This window comes from Protopterus annectens, chromosome 3.part1 (genome assembly GCF_019279795.1).
Source record: "Protopterus annectens isolate FY-2018-M chromosome 3.part1, PAN1.0, whole genome shotgun sequence".
Classification (NCBI taxonomy): domain Eukaryota; kingdom Metazoa; phylum Chordata; order Ceratodontiformes; family Protopteridae; genus Protopterus; species Protopterus annectens.
The window spans coordinates 1446140168-1446154355 of NC_056732.1; the positions used below are offsets into that span (position 1 = coordinate 1446140168).

At 38.2% G+C, this 14188-nt stretch overlaps 1 protein-coding gene across 1 annotated transcript in view; it reads right to left on the reverse strand.

The window, feature by feature from the left end:
* Positions 1-9503: 9503 nt before the first annotated feature.
* ABCB1 (ATP binding cassette subfamily B member 1) overlaps positions 9504-14188 on the reverse strand; it is a 1009232-nt gene continuing 1004547 nt past the window's right edge. The window contains exon 30 of the mRNA XM_044067521.1: positions 9504-10697. Coding sequence (XP_043923456.1) covers positions 10497-10697 — 201 coding nt within the window. The 3' untranslated portion in view covers positions 9504-10496. The remainder of the gene's footprint in view (positions 10698-14188) is intronic.

The window sequence follows — 14188 nt, forward strand, 5'->3', positions numbered from 1 at the left end:
TATGTTTGGGGGATTGACCCAGTGGGAGATTACATTCCACCCTGGGTACCAGCACCACTGTCCTGTCTCAGATGGTGGATACAGTTCTGGACAGGGGTGCAATTCAATGGGTCACTGAAGGAGGTTGTCCATTTGGCCATTTCAGGCATCAAACCTCCTGTCTATAATCTCTCCCACAATATCTGCCAACTGCTGCTTTATTATTTATTTATTTATTTGACATTTGTTGACCAGGAAAGTCCAACTGAGCAAGAGCCCTTTTTCAGTGGAGGCCTGGAAGAAAAGCTCCTCATCATGACAAAGTTAAAATACAGTAGATTAAGTGCAGTAAACAACATATGTTATATTTAAAGTACAGTACATGATACTTTTAGAGAACTTATCTTACATAAAGATATTTGTCAATATCATTGAGGGAAACCAACAGAGTGAAAAACAGTAAGTAACAGAAAATTTAACTAAATAAATAGAGCTGTTACTAAGAAAAAGTTAATCTAGTTCTAAGATACAATACTAAGATACAATCCTATAAGTAGTTAATAGAAGGATGTGTTGTTACTGGGGATTAAAGAGGAGTTGGAATTGAAGGTTCTGAGAGCAGAGATTGAGTGATAGCAAGGTGTAGTTGTATGGAGGAAGTTAATCGAGGGTTTTTACAAGGACATGTCCAGGTGCTGTATAAGTGTTCCTTGAGGGTTGTTTTCAAAGCTGGAGTTTTACTTCTTTCTCAGATGGCTGGGTGAAGCTGGTTCCAGGATAGTGCTGGGAAATAGCTGTATAGGTTTTGGCCAATAGATTTTTTGACCTTATAAATATCTAAGAGGTTTTGGTCAGCACTCCTAAGGTATCTGGTTGGAGTATATCGAGAGACAACAAAGGAAATGTCAGGGCAGGAGGAACGTTTTTAAGAATGGAGCGAATGACAAGTAGTTGTGAAAAGAGACATTGTTTAGAGAACTCTATCCAGTTTCAAGTATTGAGAGATTGACAGTGATGAGACTTTGAGGGTAGATTAGTTGCAAACCTGACGATTTTGTGTTTTAAGTAGTTTTCAACTTGGTGAGTAGAGAAGACTGGACATTAGTTAAGATTTAGAACCCATAGAGGAGGCTTGAGAGAAGGTAGGCATGGGAAAGTGTGATTCGGGACTCCTTTGTAAGGAATTTTTTATCTCTATAAAGTAGTCCAAGTTTTTGGTGATTTTTTTAATGCAACTGTGGACATGTAGGTCGAATTTCAGTTGGTCATCTATGATGACCTCAAGCAGTTTGGTGTGTGTTTCTACATTGATAGTAGTGCTGTTGAGGGAAGTTATGATGGGTGACAAAGGTGTCATCTCCACTGGCACTGCTACAGTTGGGGTAGGTACATCTGTATCAGCATCCAGTGCAGGACCTCCTGAAGATGCAGGTAGGGTAGGAGGTATGGAGGTGATAGTAGTAGGCTTGGACCCAGATATGCTGGGTGCTTCTGATGTTGGGGTTGCTGCTGCTGCTGCCAACTGTGGGGGAGTGACATGCCTTGTCATTGGGATGGATGCAGGTCATGGTGATGCTGCATATAATAGTAAAATAAATGGAAAAACACAAAATAATAAATAAAATAAATGTATGTAAGAGAGAGGATAGTGTCAGGGGCAAGGGAGAAAAGTACAAATATGAAGAAAAACTGAAGCTCCCACATATATTGAGTATATGTGCACCAAAAAAAACTTCTCAGTTTAGCAAGGCTGTTAGCATACACGATTGACAGGGGAACATGACCTAACAGCCAACATCAACTGCAGTCTGACAGATGGAAGATTAATATGATGAGCTACTTAGACTGACCAACATGTATTTGTAGCATGTGTTGCAGTAATGATGTCAGAAAGAAATGAAGATATATAAAGAAGACATGTTGCTCAGGCATACATCTCACACACCACAAAGAAAAAAAAATTTCTCCATCTTTCCCACCTCCATCCTCAAAAAAAGGAGACAACTTCTATTATGTCCACCCAAGCAATAATGATCCTACATATTTGGTCATCCTAACAGTACAATTATTATGAGACAGAAAAATAAACCTAAAGTATTTTTCAACACAACACATCCGGGGATAAGAGGAATTGAACCCACAGCCATTCTCACAATGTGGGAGCACAGCATTAGCATTCTGACCGACTTGACCACATATATAAGGGGATGTATGCACTAACACAGTAATAACACTGAACAGTCATACTGCTACATTTGAGCTACAACAGTAATGACAGAAGTAGCACTGTTGTATAAAAGGGATACATTTTGGGAATGAATCCATACTATTGTTGAAATTAAAAGCAAGACAGTCTGAAGCATGATTATTCACCCTGACACTCTCTTAAGTACTTTAGCTTCTCCTGTACATCGGCATATTTGCTTCAATATCTTCAGGGACTATAAACATAAAAAGAGCAATGTACACTTGTGGTTGGTGTGCAGTGCCGATGTAAAGTGTAGCTAACATAAGTTCTACTTACAGTACATAGGCGGTGGTACCTGTGCTTTAATTTAATTCTCCCATCAGCTAAGGAGATCAGGACTGCAATGGTGATGGCACTGTTTTTCCTTGCCAGAGATGTCATTCGCACAGCTGACAGCCTGGGCTAAACTATTTTAGGCTTCAGTCTATTACGTCCCATTAAAGCCCTCTTACATGAGCCTCTGGCTGTAATCCTTACGGAGGCAGTAAGTAAATGTTTTAGACTCCTTTTCCTTACACCCCCTATGTACTCTAAAAGCAGCACCAGCCTTTTCTTTTACTACAATATCTCACCTTAAACAATCTTAGGGAAAAATGTTAGAGAATTGGCACCCAAATCAGGTATCACATGTCCCATCCGCCTCTCACTGACATTGATGGGTATCTCATTTGTGTGATGCCTGGTAAATTCTGAAAATGTAAGTACTAATTATGGTTCAGAATGGCACTTTAATTGTGAAACATGCAGTCCTCAATCCCTGTGGAAGCTGTTATTAAATCAGGCAATAAAGTGATTTCCTGTATAAATGGTTGAATATGGAATTGCAAGCAGCCCACCCCAAAAAAACAGCCTGAATTGCACATGTACAGTGCTGCTCACAGAGTTTAGGTGTGTGCATAGCATTAAGAAGATGCCTGCACAACAGCTGACAGGTTTTCTCATCATGCAAATTGAGTGACTCAGACACAATAATGAGTTGAGTCCTAATTCGCATAATCATTGTGCTCAGGGAGGTAAATCTACATAATATAAGCATAATGAGAGGCACGCAGCCTCATTGTGCTACTGAAGAAACCTACGGAACTTAGAGTTTAATGTCTGCTTAAGGTGAATTTGAAAACTAAACTTTCTTCAGCAAAAAATATACCTGCTGGTATAAGGTAAATTCTACTTCTTATAACTCCATTGTACTACGGCTGCTTTTAACTGTTTTTCAACCTGTTGGCAATAATGGGTTTAAGTTTGTCATTACTTTCAAATCTGACGGCCAAGGGAGATTGTAAGTATACAGCAATTAATGGGCTGCTGGATTGTTAAGTTTGATGGGAGACACACCAATGAGCTCATACCTTTCAATACAATATTGTAGTGTTTTATGCATTGCACATTTCTCAGTAGCCAAAATATTAGTAACAGTGATATAAACTGTCATGTGTTGTCAGTTGCACTTCAGTGATTGTTTTGTAGAGGATATGCTCAAAAAACTTAGATGCCTGGCATTACTTAAAGAGTGTGTGGATACAGCTATATAGCAGTCCGGTACAAAAGCAGCATTTGATATGACCAAAGGAGGATACTAATGGTGTTAGGGTTTGAAAGGGCCATGCAGAGGAAGGCTGATAATTCCATGGTTTCCATACAGAGCTTTGGTTAAAAAACACAGACCAAGCAGAAACAGTATAATTCATCTGCTGGGACATCATCACTCATGCACATAAAATTCTCAGATGTGGTGAATGTAGTGCTATTCCATCCATCTCCATGGCCAGTGGCTCTCTGGGCTGCATGCAGTGGACCAACTCTACAATGACCATGCCTGGGAAGAAACTATAACCAATGCAAATATAGTTCATGAGCAGGACTATGGTTATGAGACGGTGCACCACGGGGCCACTGATATCATATGCGGTGCTCAGCAAAGGGCACAAAGTCTTCCACGGGAATATTTGGTAACAGGTTGGGGGAGTATCATGTACACCACTTTTCATAGAAATGGAGAAGCTCCTGGCCTCTTTCAAAGGGAGTGGCACTTTTACAGAGTACCACAGTGTTGCGCTGGATGTTGGGGCAGAGATGAATAAACCCCACAGACTATCCACTACAGTGGCTCTAAGTATGTAGGCCTATTTCTGTGTATCAATATCTGCAAATCTTCTGTACTCCTTAGTCACTATAAAACTTAATTAAAGCTGTCTGACTTATGATAAACAGTCACAATGCGGATTCAACAGTGACATCCACTTGCACAAGCATAGGATATTCATTTTATCATGTTTATATTTCTAAAAACGTTTAGTTGCATGTACAGTTCTAGTTCTAGGTTATACTTACACTGGATATTTTTTGCTTTGGTGCACTTACAGGTAAATCTTTATCCAGCACCAGCACTGTGGAACTGCCCTCACCTGATGCTGGATGATATGCAACCTCAGATAATGATGACTGGGATGAACTGGTAGAGCCAGGGAGTACAGAGTGTCAGTTTGATATAGGAAATGTGACCACAGCAGCCCCAACTCAGACCAAGGACACAGCCTCTATGCCTATGGATACCCAAGCAACTGAGACAGGATAAAAAAGAACAAGCTGATGGCTGAATGTACCCCTAGCTCTCATGGACAGTGAGGTTCACAAAAGGGGGTTGGTAGTGCTGCTCTACCACCTCTCTCCTAGGGTTGTTATGTCAGTGGCTGCAACCCAGTATATGTATAGGGCCATACTGGAAGGAGATCTGGGTTATGCGTGACAACCTATGGGAATGCATGTCTTGTATGTGTGATTTCTTGGTCAGACTGAATAACACAATGCAATGTGCAATGTCTTCTCTGCCTGACCTGCCAGGAGCAAGGGGCTATCCCTGGAGATGGTCATCTGGTACAGCCACAGATGTTAGCCAATGTAGTCATAGAAGACTGATATCCTGCTCCTACAGTGCTAGCACTTCCACAACAGCATCTGTTGTGGAGGTGTTCACTCTCAGGATAGACTGTTTCCATGGTCATGGGCATCATAATGGTGTCACATCTCCCAGCAGATATTAAAAGTCTTGCAGCTCACCGACATCTAACCATGAATTTGGGACATCCAGTGTAACTCCCAGTATAGTCAGTTCTCATGGGCAGGAGAGTGCACATGATGCTGAGTCCTCTGCTGTGCATTCTCTGGACCTGTCAAGTAGACCAAGTTGCTTAGCTGAAACTGCTTTTGAGGCTGTATCCCTGTAGACCCACACTAACATCACCACACCTCAACTACATCACACACCTCCACTGACACTGGTCCTTCCCAACATTAATGACCCCCAGTACTCATATTTCACATAAAAACACTTTTTCCTTTCATAATCCTCAGCACTTATAGACTTCCCTGTACTTGCTTTTCCACCTAGGCAAATGACAGCAGTACCCTACCCTTTGACCAGTGTTGCTTGGATTGCCTATGGTGCACAGCACGGCCAGTTTATGCATGGATTAGTTTTGTATACATCATTTTACAGTAGTGCATCTGCTTAACTTAGGTGTACTATGTTCTAAGCTTTGTGCAGCTCACTGCCTCTTTGCTAGTACCATGGCATACTGTGCCCACCTCTGTCTGGCATGATCATTCCCTAATGCTGGATTTCCCTCTGATTCCCCATCTGAATCAGCCTCCTCTGCCTGTTGTGTTGGAAACTGCTGGGCCTGCAAGTGCCTATCCTGCTGTCACTGTTTCCTAAGTATAATATTGTGTGACACTACACACATGGAGACCAGTACTGCAGACGACACTGTATGGCAGCATAGAATTCAACCAGACATTGAAAGCATGCCTTCAACAGGCCAAACACATGTTCATTAATGCTTCTCATTTGTAATTGTGCATGGCTGCACCCTTGGCATGCTTGATTTAATGGATGTCTTATGGGTGTCATGAGCCATGGTTCCAGTGCATATCCAGCATCACCAACAAGATGGCCCTGTGGGAAGTCATCCCTTGCCAACATACCTCTCAACTGTCCAGATTTTTGCAGAATGTCCAGATTTGTGACTTATATTTTTGGTCTGTTCCTCATAAAATATGTGGTTTTCTGTGTTTTTGTGGGAAATCAGTTAGGATTAAACTAACTATATAATGACAGGCATATGGAATTTTGATTTCATAGCCTTCAGAAAATGCATGGTAACACAAGACCTTTTATTCTAGCAACTTACTAAATTTATAAGAGCAATATTTAAAATTTGTCCGTATTTTTTGGAGCTTTTACCCCCCCCATTACTTTTGGCTTTGTCTAGATTTTTTGTGCTAAGAGGTTGAGCTATGCTTGCCAAGTGTTGGTATATGTCACAGGTGTGCCATATGTGAGAGCCATGATAACTGTGGCAATTGATAGAGTAATATCCTTTGTGGTTCATGTACCTCTCTTCCCAGTTTAGCAGGTGGGCCTTTATTTCAATGTGGGTACAGTCTATGAACCCCCAGCACCTCAGGAAAGAGGCTAGATGGTGTTTTCTCCCCCTCCCATGAGGTATGTGGGAAACACACATACTCCACAAATGCTGAGGCATGGTATCAAGGAAATGATGGAGGATTCTTGAGCCAGATGTCTGCGATAACACCACTGTGTCCCTATTAGATTGCCGAAATGTCTTATTCAACAGTAAGTCAACAGAACACATATGCAACAGCACCAAGACATGAATACTGACATGACTCCATAACCAACTGTCAGAACTGTACATTCTGAAAATAGTATTAAATGTTCCATTTTGTAAATAAAAATCAAATGGTGCACATATAGCAAACGTATTTCAAATTAATGATGAGCTGATACCAATGTGTCTGTATAAACTCAACATATATCATTTGATTTTGACATTATTTGTATAAACTAAGAATTGTCATTTCTTTTTGTCGCATGTTATGCTATACATCTGTAATCCTGTAATGCACTAATGTGCCAGGATCATGCTGGAAAAAGAGTCTGCTGACCACCTCACTTACCCGGTTAACTCAATAACACCTGTATTGTTTGGAATGTCACACCACTAGCAGCCTGCACACAGCTTGCATTCCATATTGTCTGAAAAATAAACTTAAAAAGCATGAGACAGATAAATATAAATATCTTGTGATCAGTGAAAGCTATTAAAACTGCACAAATATCAACGTTATCAGTAAAAAAATGTTCTTTACAGTGATAACAGTCTGTGTTCATAGTCATTCCATAAATACTATAATATATTACAATGTGCACGATCCCCAAATAATATTTTTTGCTAAATTTTCACAAATTCTCATATCTTAACTATACAACCTAGGCATATATTGCTAGAACACTTTTGTTAACCAGACACAAGCTTTCACATAACAAGAAATTCCTCTATGAGTACATGTTTACTGAAATATCCATAGAAATACTAAAACATATGTTTAATTGAATATCTCTCAAGATGTACAGCTTTCAGTGCACATACCAAAGACAGTTTTCTTCAACATTGAAGGTTTCAGATGATGTCATGCAACAGTCTGTAAGTCATTTTCTTTCTAAAGTGTTAAGTACATTTGGAAGTATTGTTTATTTTCATAATTACTAACAAACAATATATCAGGTGCAGTGTGATTATAAATGGTCATTGGCAATGACATTTCATGTCTCCCACCATGGCACATCACACCATACCTCTCAACATGTAGGACTCCCAGGTATGAAACTGTGAACACAAATATGAAAATATGAATAATAAGTGACAACTAATGATTATTTTTTTTACTGCAGCACATTCTAGATTATCAGTCTTAGTGTCATTTTGTTAATATCTCCTTGCACTTTCTAATACTGCCTATTATTAGCTGGTAAGTTGCTTATTTAAAGAAAGCAAACCCAAATAATGTCTGCATGCCATAAGGAGCTATGGATGAAAACTGGAAATATACAAAAAGGCACTACAGGCTTGAATGAGTTAATCTAAAAATAAATAAAATTGAAATAAAAGGCCCATGTTGCTAATATACGTAAAGCCACACATACCTCAGTATCCATTGCAAGAGGTACTCTGTGGCTCCCACTGAGCTGCAGATGACACCTATGTCCACAGTTTCTTGAATGGTGTTCCTGTCAACGCATTCCAGTCCACAATGTTGATGTCATGGAGTCCATGAAATCGTAAGCATAGTTAGATGACCCTGCTCATCTGGAGGAGACATTGCACCCCATAACCCATGGCAGCAGCAATCACAGCCTCTTGTAGATACACATTTACATAAGCTGCAGCAACCGCTAATGTTACATAGTCATTTACTCAGTCTGAACATAAGCATTCAAATGTACGCAGCGACTCATTATATGGTTATTGGCGTATATTGTGATTGACCCTGTGTGTTGGGCTGCCCACATTGTGGAATCTGGTTTTCTGAATCACTCATATCCTGCTCTTTGCCACTCATCATGCAAATTCACTTATCACAACACTGCAAAGTTTCCTTCATCCTGCCCTATATGTACTACAACAAATAAGGCATTTATTAAATATGTTTAATAAAACAGTCCACTGAATACCCTTTCTTTCTTTAACTGCCCTCTTTTAGTTATTTCACAGTGTAACTCTTCATGCAGCTGGAGTGAAAGCAAAATAAATTAACTCAGGAAATTCTTCTGATTTTGTGTTCACTACAGCTCTTACGTAATGTATTTCTTCCAATGTTTGGCATTAATCTTCATTTGTGTACTGAAGGAAAACGCCTACAAACAAGGGGATCATGAGAAAAAAAGCTTGTTTTCCAAATGTGCTTCAGAAAAGGGTAAATGGGGAATCACATCAAAAATCTATAAAATGACAGTAAACATGCAAACATGTAAATTAGTGCAAACACTATACAAATTAGTAGAGCAATAAAGCCCAAGACATAAGTATGCCTCTGAGCATATTAGAAGTGAGAATCTGTAGAAAGCCATTGTAAATGATCTCAAAAGAAGTCCTAAACCCATTTTGGAGGTATACACCAACCAGTATCATTATTGTTTTCACTGTACTGTTTCTTTGAAGATCAAAATATCATGAGGTCTTGGACTGGCATCGAAGTGCAACACCAGTGATTGTGCTTCAGTCATCAGCCAACATGTAGATAATAACAACTGAATGATTCAGTATCACTGATTATTAATTTAAAATGTAGCCACTGTTTGTGGAATTTAATTAGTGAGCAGACGTGTAATAATGTACAGGAAAAGAACGATTCACTTTTTAATAAAACTACATTACCCTAGTAGTTGTGAAAGAACAGAATCAGAATAAAAAGGTGTGGTTTTATTAATGTTTTAATAAGTATTGCAAGGCACTTTTCCAATACAAATTGTATGATATGATTATCTGACAATAAGCGTGTCTCTTCTGTATTCAAAATTGTAGTTTAATGTTTAAATCTGCCTCGAGAAGAATAATTAAACTGAGAGTTGGGTACACAATTGTCTTTGGAGCTGTAATGCACAGGTTAGGTAATGCAGACGATATAGTTACTTTAAGATAATCTGGACAGGTTGTGGTGTCAAACATAGAACAACAGGATAAATATTTGCAAGCAATCATGACACATGATGTATCACAAAAGCAGACTGATTTTCCATCAGGGTTCTCTAGTTGATGGGTTAATTAATTTCAGATAGTTTCTTATTTTACTTAATTTACTGAGATGTCAATGTCTGTCTATAAGGACGCATATGCAGTCAGTATCCCATGATAGTTTATCTGGGGTAATAGCCTTGGATTTAGCTAAATGTTTCTGACTTACCTTCATGGTGAATACTGGCCAATGCCTATGATCTTTGTTTCTTTCATTAAAATGGGTCACTTCACGGAAAATCTAAAAGGTGTCAGTGTTGCATCATATGTGATGCAATCTCATTTATTTTAGAGAATGCGTACATGACAGAATATATTTTATTACTACAGTGGGCAAGGAACTACTTTACTATTTACTTTTCTTCTCAGAAATTCTTCTGCTGTGTTAAAGAAGCAGTTGGGTTAATGAGCTGGAAACTAACATAATATTCCACGTTTTCCAGCTGTCGGAGAACTCACTTCCACTTACTCTTTCTTCTCATTTCTAATGATTTATATTCACTGTAGCAGTAATAACTTACTAATGTGTAATTTCCATAAATTATCGAATTAAGGTAATTATGGCGCCTCAGGCAGAAGTCTAAGTCTTTTGGATCAGTTTTTTTTTCCAGTATGGCTGCTGCTTACATTCTTTCAGTTAACATCCAGTTCAGTTCCTTGCATGACCTCTACATTCATGTTTGGCCCATCTGCGCAGTGACTAGTGAGTAGTAGACACCCTGTTTTGCTAGAAGTTGCTGGTGTGTTCCTTTTTCCACGATCTGTCCTTTCTGAAATACTGCAATTTTGTCTGCATTCTGGATAGTTGATAATCTGTGAGCAATCACGATACAGGTACGGCCTTCTCTGGCTTTATCCAGGGCTTCTTGCACAATCTTGGAAAAAAAAAACAGAATAAAATAAGCTAAGTAATTGTTTTATATATGCTATATTTTCAAATGTTATAGAGAACTCAGAGGAAATTGTGCATTTTATCAGAACTCATTCATATATACATTTAATAAAATAATTAATGAACACCATATAGCTCTTCTTTTAGAAATATAGGCCACTTGATACAAAATAAGATTAAAAACAAAACTGGAAATTGATGTGCTGTTCAATTGCTGTTCACAACTAGTAGATCCTACAGCATGTCAGCTATTTGATTTCATGTTCAGGATAGTTTGGATGAAATGTAGCATCTATATTATTTTTAGCAGGATTCCTTTTAAATTTGATGTTTAAAATCAGACTGTGTGAACACCATGAATGACAAATTAATTGAAGAAAAGTTTAATTGATTGTGGTAAGCTCTGTACATGTCAGTTCTGGTTCCGGGAAACCCAAGTACATAGGAATTGAAATATCATTACGTTCCTATGAATAAATACATGAACAAAATAGAACACAAGATGTTCTGTCGCACATTTATTTAATCAAATGGTACAGTACTGGTGACACATTTATTTAATCAGATCGTACACTACTGTTGGAATTCACAGCACTTTGTTCTCTTTATTTATACTGTTGTTACACCTTACCTGGAATTATACATGCATTTTTGGAACCTCCATCTATTTGCTTATCAGAATGATAGAAGGACTAAACCAGAAAAGATGGCGACAGAAGAAGACCTAATCAGTCCCTCTCACCCACTGTTACAGCAAGTTGCTATGCAGTAGGCATTTTACCTTCTTTTCCCATTCCCTTTCGACCTGCCCCTGGTACCCATAAATACTTCTAATGACCTACACATCTTTACTCTCTCTAGCAATGTATCTCAGCATACCACTACCTATTCCTTGGAAAACAAAAAGGTCCATACTTATCTCAGTCTTTAAGCTTTTCCCTGGCAGCTGTCATCTGTAATTTTCTCTACCCATTCGGCCCCTTTACTTCTCCCCAGAGAATGTGATATGTCCAGAAATATCACCATTATTTCCTTTCCCTGTCAAGGCTATACTGTATTTCACTACTGAGCAATACGTTATATAGAGGTCATAGCCAAAGAGGTTCATTGTACCAGCCTAACTACCTCATTAACAAATACGTAAAATACATACACACACACACACACACACATATATATATATATATATATATATATATATATATATATATATATATATATATATATATATATATATATATATATATATATATATATATATATATATATATTTATATATATATATATATATATATGGGTTCAACTTCTTAATGTCAAAATTACAAAATCCTGAAGTTCAATATATTTAATTTACAATCCTGAGATCTTGTAATCTCGAAATTAAGAAAAACAATAAAAAAAAGAAAAACATGTGCCCCCCACACCCCGTGCAACTTAAATATACTAACTCCAGGATCGCTCTACAGTGCAGGGAACGGTAATACAGATTGCTAAACAGTGTGGAACAGGAACATTACCATTCTCTGCACTGTAGAGCGATCTTGGAGTTAGTATACTTAAGTTGCAGGGGGTGTGGGGGCACAGCCCCCCACCTGAGGGGTGCAGGGGGGGCTTGCCCCCCCTGCAAAAACATGTTTCTGATGTGTTTTTCTTTTTTTTTTTATTGTTTTTTTTTTAATTTCGAGATTACAAGATCTCAGGATTGTAAATCTGATATACTGAACTTCAGGATTTTGTAAATTCAAAATTAAGAAGTGGATCCATATACACTACCTCTAGTGGAGGTAAGAACGAGCTGGTCCAGGGCATTGGAATTATTGAATTCCAGGAAATGTTGGGCAAGTGTATTGGCACATGAGTAGTTTTCCCAGTTAATGGAGGGGTAATTAAAGTCGCCCAGTATGAGTGTGTTAGGTTGGGTGCTAATATTCTCCAGGGTGCTTAGGAACATGGAGTGAGTGTCTTGGGACATGGTTGGGGACCTATAACAGGCTACGACCTAAATCGCTATCTTACCCATTGTTAGCTGCACCTGAAGTATCTCTGATGCATTATGTTGGGTACCAGTCTATATATATATATATATATATATATATACATATACATATGTGTATGTATGTATGTATGTATATATATATATATATATATATATGTGTATGTATATATATATATATATATATATATATATATATGTATATATATATATATATATAGATGTGTATATATATATATATATATATATATACACAAGACTTATGAGTCTTTTCTCATATCTCATCTCTCTTTCATTCCTTTCACAGTACACCCAGTACTTAAACCAAAATAAACCTGAGAGCCACCTGGACAAAATGAAACATAAACCTGCTTGTATCCCTTCTGTTGCCCGCTTATAACACTTGGTTCTCTCGGGTAATGTAGTAACTGCCATATGCTTACAGGCAATAAACTACTTGACACAAACAATTTAGTTGAAGAGAGCAGAATATAGCTGTAAAATCTGAATGGATCACTATTGCCCAATAAGATGGCCTGCAAGAATTACACACTACCACCCACATCTCATCACAACCACGTTAAACTGATTTATGCTAGGGATGTAAAAACTCACTACCAAAGGCTACTAGGATTAAGAAAACCAGGTCTAAGCACATATCCATCACCACATCAGGACCAAGCTCACACACAATAAATGGTCATCAGGTGGTAGAGAGCAAATCATGCAATACTCTGTTGTTGGACACACTAACTCCACTCTCATAATACTGGACAAAGACAGAGTTGTATCCATGACATCTCAAAGGCTTTAAACTTCCTCTCATCAGCCAAATATGATTATGACCCAGTGATATTCTCTGTGGATGTAAATGACTTGAAGTACATAATCTTAAGTGATATGTGGGGAGACCTCTTGGGTGTCACCAAATCATTCATGAAATTCAAATCAAATCATGAAAAAAATTATCATGTGTCCACTGCAGATAAAACACTGATCCTGAGTGGAATCCTTTCTTCACCCAGAATGATACCTATATACAAAGGAAACATGATTTGCTTCAAAAATTGTCTGAGTAGTTGGTGTCATCGTAAGGAGGTCCAGTAAGTGTTAGCATGGGATGAGATGACTGACAGTCCAACTTGTTTCACCAAGCATGACCCGCACCTATTGTTTCATGGTGTCTGAACAGACTAAAGACCTTGCTGCTCCCACAATGCCTTTTTAGTCAGAGTCCAGCTAATGGACATTCAAACATAGCAAATATCAATACAGTTATTTACAACTCTAAAATGGACCATATCGAGATGCTTCTACTCAGCTCCGGAAGTCTCAGCAACACACTGTCTGATCTTGAGGGTCTCTTGCAATGTAAACATATATAAATTTGTATAATTACTGAGACTTGATTTCATTGTAAAAATAACACTAACGCCATACCTGGGTCTTGTATCTACCATGCATTCAGGCCTGATGGAAAC